At 41.0% G+C, this 10,063-nt stretch overlaps 1 protein-coding gene across 4 annotated transcripts in view; it reads left to right on the top strand.

Annotated features, from left to right (window-relative positions):
• Window positions 1–492: 492 nt before the first annotated feature.
• The window catches only part of LOC149198824 (DHHC-type zinc finger family protein), a 177,747-nt gene continuing 168,176 nt past the window's right edge, over window positions 493–10,063 (top strand). For 2 of the 4 annotated variants that reach the window (XM_089402175.1, XM_089402174.1), the window contains exon 1: window positions 493–912. In XM_089402175.1, the coding sequence (XP_089258301.1) occupies window positions 703–912 (210 nt within the window). In that variant the 5' untranslated portion in view covers window positions 493–702. The remainder of the gene's footprint in view (window positions 913–10,063) is intronic. The other 2 variants (XM_089402173.1, XM_089402172.1) reach the window with 2 other exon arrangements.

Genomic DNA, 10,063 nt, shown 5'->3' with positions numbered 1-10,063 from the left:
AAGCATAGACTAATTATTTTATTTTATAAGAAAATCTATTTTCTCGTGTTTTATGTTTCCATACCCACCACCATGCTGAAGTCCATTGGTATAGATAAATCGTTATAATTGGAAGCTCTGTTTGAAAATATTAGCGAAAACCAGGGAGAAATATTTTCAACGAGTTAAGTCAACCACCCAAATATGACTCTGTCTCGAATCGAAAAATTTATAAGTGACGGAAAACTAGATCTTGAGTCACAATTACCAAAGTTGTCCTTTCTTACCTTGACACATGTTTCCGCCCATAATTCACTTTTAGATTCCCATTTCCCATTAAGCAGGTTGTTAATCAGTATTTAATAAAATGAAACTAGAAAACATGATCCTTTGAACTAGCGGATTAAGATACTACGTGGCAAGGCGGGGGCGCCAAAGCGTGTTCATCAAAAACAGGGGCCCACAAATCCACACAATTCAAATTGGACCCCGTTCGTGTAGTCGCTCTCGCCCAACAACAAGCGAAAATATAAAAATATAAATGCAAATGTTCGTCTGACTTCAATACTTGTCATTTCTCTTTTCATGAAACCCTAGGTGTGGAACCCTGGATCGAACTCGGAACCTCCTGTCCATCAAAAGTTTCGTGTCGGATTGGTGGCAGAAATCCTCTGTACGCGGGGATTTCTGGATCTCTTAATTATTAAGTTAATCGCTCTGGTTATGCAAAGATCTGGAATTGTAATGGCATGGAACGTGTTCAAATTTTGCACGGCACTCAGGGGCCTTGGCTCTGTTATGATTCTTCTAGTTCTGGGCATCGTGGGAGTGACGTATTACGCAATTGTAATAACGAATTATGGCCCCGCGTTACAGAGCGGAGGCTTGGAAGCCGCGGTGGCATTCTTCATATTGATCCTGTTCCATGCCTTGGTAAGTGCTCGCTACACTTACTTTCTACTTATTTTATTTTATTTAAAAATCCAGAATTTGTTTATTTGTAGCTTGAAACAAAACTTCCTTCCTGTAATTTAAAGAACACCGCCAAGAATGACGCAAGGGATCGATGACATACAATACAGATGAATAGAGTTCGTTGATAATAAGGTTTGCTACAAGTGTTTTGGTACAGTGCCACTGTCATTTTTTGAATCTATTTAGATCGTTTGCCAACGACCGAATGCATTTCGTTAATTAATTAAGACATTCAATTCAATAGGACAGAATGCGCCAATGTGTCGTTTTTCAGGGTGGACGGCGGTGGCGTATCAGGCCACCCACCAAGGTTCATTGTCCTAAAAGGCATTCAGTTGGGGATAAGTGCAGGTGTCTGGTGATTTTGTCCTCTCGTCACAGCAGCTTAGGCGAGCAGGGGTTCACCTTTCAATGGCTGTTTCGCCTGTGAAGATGGACCATTTGTGGAACCTGACTAATTAAGGCTAACTGTATTGCTTATGGACTTTAACAGAAACGCTTAAAGAGAACTGACTTATGCCAACCCTTTTAATTTAAAAAACTAGCACATAATTACTTTCCTGCTAGAATGTCCTCAAACAAATATTAATTTCTGATAAAGGCGCTGTATGAATTTGTTTTGTTCTCTGAACAAGCAATAACTTGGCTGGGTGTAAACATACGAAGCTTCTAGAACAACTTGGCTTTGTAGCAACAACGTAGCCAAATCGATGCCGTGTGCCAAATCTTGGGCTCTGATTAGGGCTGATATTAAATCTATTATATCTACTGTTGCTGCTACTTTGACCAGCGTTGATTTTTTGGTTAGGGCTGAATTTGACTGAGATTTGACAGGGCTGTTTGAACTTTTGATTTGGTAAGTCAACTTTGACTTTGTGTATTCCCTCTCCATTGAACATTTAATACAAGGTTGCACGAAACAGGGTGTGAGTTTTCGAAACGGGTACGGGTACGAAACGCGACCTCCCCAAATTTTGGATCACATAATGAAAACAGGTACTCATGAATGATCACATAATGAAAATAAAAATATCGGAATATCCAAAAGCAACCTTTATTATATATCCAAATCTCAAAATCAGCCTTTATTTATATTAATATATGAGGCTGCAAGTACAATAAAGACTATAAGGTTGCAAGAACTATAGAGACAAAAGTCTAATCCTCATAAAAAATAGTAGCAATACAATGCTCAACAGTGGATGGTGGTGCTGAAGAAGATGATGCACCAATTCCACTTCCAGACTCGACCTCAATATTCAAGGCAGCAAGAGAGAGATCCAAATCAGGATTTTCTGCATCCACATCCCATTCTTTAGAAGGACCACTGTTGTATTCTGGACCCCTACGAGATGCAAGGCGAAGGTTGGAGTGCACATAAACAAGATCCTCTGCCTTCTGTGAGCCCAACCTATTGCGCTTCACAAAATGAATAAAACCATAAGTGCTCCAATTCCTTTCTGTGATAAAGAGCTTGCCACTTGTGAAAGAATATGAATGGCAAGGTTTTGCAAATGTACACCATTTGCTCCATGACAAATCCACCACCTAACTGGACTCATGGTGCTTCTCTTCTCCAAAGTTGATATATCTGCATAATCATCTATTCCTGTAGCAAAATTGGCAAATTCCTCCTTGACCTCCCTGTGTAGATGAGAATGAAACATTCTCATAAGGGCTTTTTTCACCCCATTAGCCATCTCTCTATCCTTATGGGGTGCCTTCCTCTTCCCATTGCTTTGGACACTAAGCTCCTCATCATAAAATTTGGGGTTCAAAGCATGTGCTATAGTGTGCAATGGAGTGTTGAAATTGTTCCACCTATCAACCATGATTTTCTTGACTAAACCAGCAAAATGATCATCAACAAAAGTTGTGGAAACTCTTGCGAAATGATTTCCATAGTTTTCTCAACCATGGAATCCATGCCATCATATACCTCTCCTAAGAAAGGTTGGTCAGTGTCAGCACTCCGGAGAAGCTCAAATGCAGGGGTTGTGAACTTTAGCAAGAAATCTACCTTGCTCCACCAATCCTCGTCAAGGCACAATCTACGCACCATATATCCCCGCTTTGAATCTGCTTGTCTCCACTCAATCCAAAGTTGACTCACCACCATAGAAACTAATGCATGCTTAACCTCGACAAGGCGACACAACATCAGGAAGTTTGAGGCATATCTTGTCTCAACAACTTTTAACAACTCCAATTTGGAGTACTCTCGAAATATGGCCTGAGATTGGTTGTGGTTGGTGATGAATTTGACAATCTCCCTTGCTTCCCCTGTGAGTTCCTTTATCCAGGAAACTTTGTTGTCGATCTCCTCTAAGATCAGATTCAGATTATGGACAATGCATGGTGTCCAAAAGATGTGGTCATACCTCCCCTCAATAATTAAACCTGCAGCTTTGCAAACTGGTGCATTATCCGTGATAACTTGCACCGCCCTGTTAGGCCCATTTGTTCAATAGCTTTTATAATAACATTAGCAATGAACTGTGCATCTTTCACCTCTCCTAAGCAGTCTTCCGCCTTGATAAACATTGCTCCTTTGGGGGAAGTGGCAATGATATTTATCAATGGTCTGCGCCTTGTATCTGTCCATCCATCTAAGACTATGGTAACTCCAGAGCTACTCCACGAAGAACGAATTGGTGATAAAATATTGTCTAGAAGCTCCTTCTCATTTTTGAGAAGTTGAGTTCTGACTTTCTCATAGTTGGGCCCCTTGTACCCTTGAGGAGCTTTGTTAATTGCCCTTATCATATCTTGCCAGTAAGGAGAGCAAAGAACATTGAATGGGATACCACATGCATAAATGCACCTAGTTATTCTGGAATCAGTTTCTTCTCTTGCTTGCACATTCACCAATTTAGCAATTCTGCTATCCTGAATTGAATGGGATGCCCCTCTGGTATTTTTGGGTGTTGGTTCATGTTGTTGAGTGGCACCGGCTCTCCTCTTTCTTGCTTCAACTACAATCCTTGGCTCAATGTTAAATGGAGCTTGAGGAGTAGCTTGAGTAAGCTCATCATGCCTTTTCTTAATACCATCCGCCTAATCTTGTTCTCTTTGATATGCCCTCCTTAGCAATGGATCTGTTGTTTTTGTGCAACCTGCAATCCCTTCTCCTCCTCCATGTAAAAGATGTGCCTTCACTCTTGGGTAGGAGCCTTTGTACGAATTATTGCAAAGATTACATCGCCATTCCCATGAGCCACCACCTGCACATTTTTGAAGCTTCGTCACATGCCTCCAAAGAGGATAATATTCAGCCCTTGAGTTGGCCCTAGGGCTTGAACTTGTAGCTGCACTTTGGTTGGAAGCCATTCCTGCAAAATAAATTTAAAAAACAACTATGTAAATAAAAAACGTTTTTCATATTTTTGGCAGCATAAACCCTAGAAAAATTGAAGAAATAGTAGGAAAAAACTATCAAAATAAATGTTGCTTACCGAAATTAATTTTCTGTAGCTGAAGCTACCCCAAAATGCCAGAAAAGAGAAGAGAAATATGGCTGTCGCTGAGCCAAAAAGCCAAGAATGTCGTAGTCGGAAACTCTGCACTCCAAATCTGCTGCTGAAATCTCTTTCTCTTGCTGCTGAAATCTCTTGCTCTTGCTGCTGAAATCTACTTTGCTCACTGTTCAAAACGCCCTAGCTGAAACCATTGCTCTCTTCCTCTCTTCTCCTTTGCTAAAATCGCCAGTCTCCAAGAGAAACGACTTGCTGAATTGTGTGATGAGAGAATGAGACAAAGTTCACTTTTATAACTTTAGACAGGCATCTAGAAGCAACTAGAAGGCATTTTAATAACCTAATTAAAAATTAGAAGACAAAATAAAAAAAAATTAAAAAAAAGTCAAACTGTGTGTGGAAATGGCGTCGTACGACCCAAAAATGCGTTTTTGGCCGTATTGGCCACGTTTCCGCCTCGAGAAATGTGCCAATACGGTCGGAAATGCGTTTCTGGGCTGTACTGTACGCGTTTTTGCGTTTCGATTTCGTTTCCGTACGGAAACTCTTCCCCTGCCCACGTTTCCTACAACTTAGATTTAATATAATAATAAGAAAAATTGTTCAAAGGGTTTTCCCTATCTTGGGGTTTTTCCTTGGCATCTGCCAAATTTGGTGTCATTTGTCTTGGGTTGTTTTTTGCATTTTATTATTCATGTTCTATCTATAGTTATTGTCAATGTGAATGCAATTGGAAAACTAAATTGGAAATTCAAACATTTTCGGAAGAAATCACATTAGAATATTTAGGTCGACGCGTGTCGAACCAACCCGGGTGATTCATCATCTTGTCTTGATGATGAACCACACAGGCTGGTTTGAACTGCGTCGACCTAAATATTCCAATTTGATTTCTTCCGAAAATGTTTCAAATATTCTAAATTGGAAATTGTCATTGGGCTGCTAAAGGACATTGAAGTAATTGTGTTTAGCATAGAACATACCATTGTTAACTAAAATTAACATGGTATCAGAGCCCAGGGGAAGACAAAGCCCAAGCAAGAGAGAGAAAAACAACCACTAAGAGAGATCTATTGGACAAGCCTCAATGGCTTCTACATATTACTTGAAAGCTGAGGATAAACCCAAAGACAAATCTTATTATCATGCATGGAAGATGACTTTGGACTTGACTTTGAAAGAGCATGATGCAATGAACTATATGTGCAAGGAAAAGTGGTGGAGCTTCCTTCAAATGCACTTGCTGTTGCGAAGATGAAATATAAGAAATGTGAGGTCAAAGTTAAGAAAATTATCGTAGACTCCATTCAAAAGCATTTGGTTGCCTATATCTCTGATTTGGGAACATTTAAGCATATGTATGATAAGCTGGTTGGGACGTTCAAAGTGAACAATGCAAATCAAATCCTTTTTCTCAAGAACAAATTGAAGGACATTAAGATGGATAAAGGGAAGTCTATCCAATCCTACTTCATGAGAATAACACAAATCAAGAATGACCTACTATCTATTGGAGAAGTTATTGTTGACAGGGAGTTCACTCTCATTGCACTTGGAGGTCTTCCAAGATCATGGGATGTGTTTAACACCACCATTCTCAACAATGACAGGATACCTAGTTTCGATGCACTCAAGAGGAGATGAGGATGACAGAGAGAGACAAGCCCTCAAATGGAAATGAACCTACTGCTTTCTCCGCTCATGGAAAGAGGAAAAATGATGTCAGTCCAAAGAGACAGGGTCAAGGATTCAACAAGGGATTCAAAGAAGGAAGAAAATGAAGGTGCTACAATTACAATAGGTTCGGCCACTATGCTAGAGAGTGTCTTCACAAGAAGAATACTCCAAGGGATGATGACAACAACAACAACAATTTCAAAGGCAATGGCAATCAAAGGATCAACAAGTTCAACAACAAAGGAAAGAGGAATGCTCTCGATGCTCGAAATGGAAATGGTTGACCCCCCAAAAGGACAAGAAATATCGGGTATGATGAAAGTAATGTTGTAGAAAAACTAAATGAATTTTATCTAATTTTCGCTCTATCTAGGGCCTCTCATCTAGATACTTTGGATCATTGGTTGATTGATAGTGGAACCTCGAGGCACTTCATTGGGTACAAGGAGGCTCTCTCAAATTTGGTTGAAAAGAAGAATAATTTGGAGATCATACTTGGAGATAATGCCACCTACCTCGTGAAAGGGATAGGTATTGTTACTCTTCACTTGAATCAAGGTCAAACCATTCATCTACAAGAAGTGTTGTATGCGCTCGATTTGAAGAAGAACCCAGTGTCTATTTTTGCGCTGGAAGATAAAGGCTTCAAGGTAGCATTCTTTGATGGAAAAGTACTTATTTGGCAAAGAAACCATAAAGATGCATTCACTGTTGGATTTAGGTTTGATGGTCTCTATCAAGTTGGAGGAAGTTCGTTGGGAGCTTTGGCAAGCGATACTTCTCTTCAATCTGAGCTATATGGCACCGGAGGTTCGCCCACTTACATTACAACAAGTATGCCCGAATTCAATATGAACCATGAAGGTGTTTGTCAGGATTGTGCAGTTGGGAAACTTACAAAGGGACCATTCCCTTCTAGTGAAAGCAAAACCACCGATATTCTCCAATTGGTCCATTCTGATTTGTTTGGTATGTTGCCCGTAACATCATTGGGAGGATACCTATATTATGCAGTCTTTGTGGATGACTACTCTCGCAAAACATGGATCTATTTCTTGAAGAAGAAAGATGAAGTGTTCAAATGGTTTCGTTCTTTCAAAGCATTGGTAGAAAATCAAACAGGGAAGAAGATCAAGATATTGCGGACCGACAATATAACTGAATATGAATAAGATGAATACAATGACTTTTGCAGAGAGGTTGGCATTAAGAGGGAGACAACTGTTCCATACACTCCTGAGCAAAATGGCATTGCCGAAAGGAAGAATCCAACAATCATGGAAGCTACCCGTGCCATGCTCCATGATCAAGGCCTATTGAAGTTCTTATGGGGAGAAGTTGCCAACATTGTTGTATATGTTCAAAATAGGAGCCCACATCAAACATTGGATTTCAAGACACCTGAGGAAGTTTCCACTAGTAAGAAACTTGATCTTTCTCATTTTAGAATATATGGTTGTCCTGTGTATTTTCATGTGCCTAAAGAGAAAAGGAACAAGTTGGAAGCTTCTCGGAAGAATGGTATATTCGTTGGCTACAGTGAAAATTCGAAACCATATAGAATCTATGTACCTGGTCAAAGAGATGTGGAAGTAAGTCGTGATGTCACCTTTGATGAAGATATTTCCCTTGGGAAAGCCAAAGATCTCCCTATTCTAAGGACAATGATGATGCTGTGAAAAAATAAGATGAACCTTCGACAGATGAGCCTATGCCCGATGCTGATGGTCCGCTGGATCCTATTGATCCACCTCTTGGTGATCCCTCTACCTCAAGGAAACTACCTCTATGGCTCAAAGATATTCTTGAAGATGCTGAAAGACATATTGCTCCAAGAGGGACGTTTCGTGAAAGTAAGAAGCTGAATAGGTACCAAGGATACTTGGCTGCTATGAGTACTATTGTTCAAGCTGAATCATGCACGATTGAAGAAGCCGTAAAGCACCAAGTATGGAAGGATGCGATGAATGAGGACTATGAATCAATCATGAAGAATGATGTTTGAGACGTGGTGCCTATACCCAAGGACAAGTCCGTGGTCACCTCTAAATGGCTTTAAAAAATCAGACATGGAGCTGATGGGAGTGTTGAAAAATATAAAGCCAGGTTCGTTGCTCGAGGCTTCTCTCAATAGGAAGGAGTGGACTATGATGAGATAATTGCACTAGTTGCCCGATATATGATTATTCGATCTACTATTTCTCTCAAAGATGGAGCTTACATCAAATGGACCTTGAGAGTACTTTCTTGCATGGCTTACTTAAGGAGGAAGTCTACTTGGAACAACCTTAGGTGTTCAAAGTACAAGATCGAAGGACACATGTATGCAAGTTGAAGAAAGCCCTCTATGGCTTGAAGCAAGCACCTAGGGCTTGGTATGAGAGGATTGATAGCTATCTTATGAAGTTGGGATTCACAAGGAGTTATGCTGATCCCAACCTATACTTCAAGGTTGAAAAGGACATGCCTCTCATTTTGGTTCTTTATGTTGATGATCTCTTTCTGATTAGTGCGGACCCTCTCATTTATCAATGCAAGAGGTAGTTGACTGCTGAGTTCGAGATGAAGGACCTAGGATCGATGCACTACACCTAGGATCGATGCACTACTTCCTAGGCTTGGAGGTCTGGCAAAAGCTAGGCGAGATTTTCCTTTCTCAAGGAAAATACATTGTGAAGCTGTTAGAAAGATGTGGGATGGTCGATTGCAAGTTTGTTTCTACTTCGATGGAACTCAACTTCAAGAAGCTCTGTGGAAGTGCTATTGGGCCCAAATTGGCAAACCCTTCCGAGCATCGACAACTTGTGGGGGCCTTGATGTTCTTGGTAAACTCCCGTCCAGACATATGCTTCGCTGTGAATACGTTGAGTCAATTTATGGTTGGGCCTCATCACATACATGAGATAACTGTTAAGAATCTCTTAAGATATCTCCGTGGCACGATCAACTATGGGCTGAGGTACACTTTTGGGAATTTGAGGCTACATGGATATACTGATGCTAACTGGGCTGAGATTGTGGTGGATCGAAAGAGCATGTCAAGATGTTGCTTCTCATTAGGGTCTGCTTTGATTTCGTGGATGAGCAAGAAGCATAAATTAGTTGCTTTAAGCACCATCAAGGCTGAATACATAGCAGCTAATATGGCCTGTTGTGCAGTTGTTTGGTTGGGGAAGCTCTTCAGTGAGCTATTTGAGCACGTGCTCGATACCACTGTGATCTATTGCGACAACCAAAGTAGGATTCTCCTTTCAGAGAATCCCATGTTCCATGACCGCTCCAAGCACATTGATATCAGGTACCACTTTATCTGAGATATGGTACAACGGGGAGAAATAAAGCTACAACACATCAGGACTGATGAACAGGTTCCTAACATCCTCACGAGGCCCTTGGTGAAGATCAAATTCTTAGCTTTCGGAGAGAGACTTGGAGTTGTGGAAGGACCCTCCAACGAGGGTCCCGCTTGAGTTGGACATTGAGCTCTGGGAGCTTGGGGTGCTTCTTGGAGCTATGAGCGACCATAGGGGTGAGTGGTTCACCTTCCCCTATAGGTGCGCTTTGTACAGTGTGAGTGGTTCACCTTCCCCTGTGATACCCCATGATGTCCGACATGTGTGTATGGTGAGTGGTTCACCTTCCCCTACTATTGATGACACGTGTGTAGGGTGAGTGGTTCACCTTTCTTTATGATTGATGGTATATGCATAGGATGAGTGGTTCACCTTCCCTTATGATTGATGGTATATGCACCTTCTCGTGCGGATGCCCCAACATACATCCTATCCATGTCATCTGGGACTCATGGGAAGTACCTCTCATCTGGCCAATGAGTTGGGAAAAGTGGATAGGGACCATAACACTGCAGATGGAAGCATCGTGTACTGCTGTATTCCCTATGTCTAGGATGCATGGTGTTCAACAACTTGATTTGGGATCAAGTCTGATTGCGGTTC

Source organism: Pinus tabuliformis, chromosome 2_1, assembly GCF_031772625.1.
Source record: "Pinus tabuliformis cultivar Carrire ecotype Pingquan chromosome 2_1, CPIR1, whole genome shotgun sequence".
Taxonomy (NCBI): Eukaryota; Viridiplantae; Streptophyta; class Pinopsida; order Pinales; family Pinaceae; genus Pinus; species Pinus tabuliformis.
The sequence above is the reverse complement of the archived record's forward strand: the minus strand, read 5'-3'. Positions and strand labels throughout refer to the sequence as shown.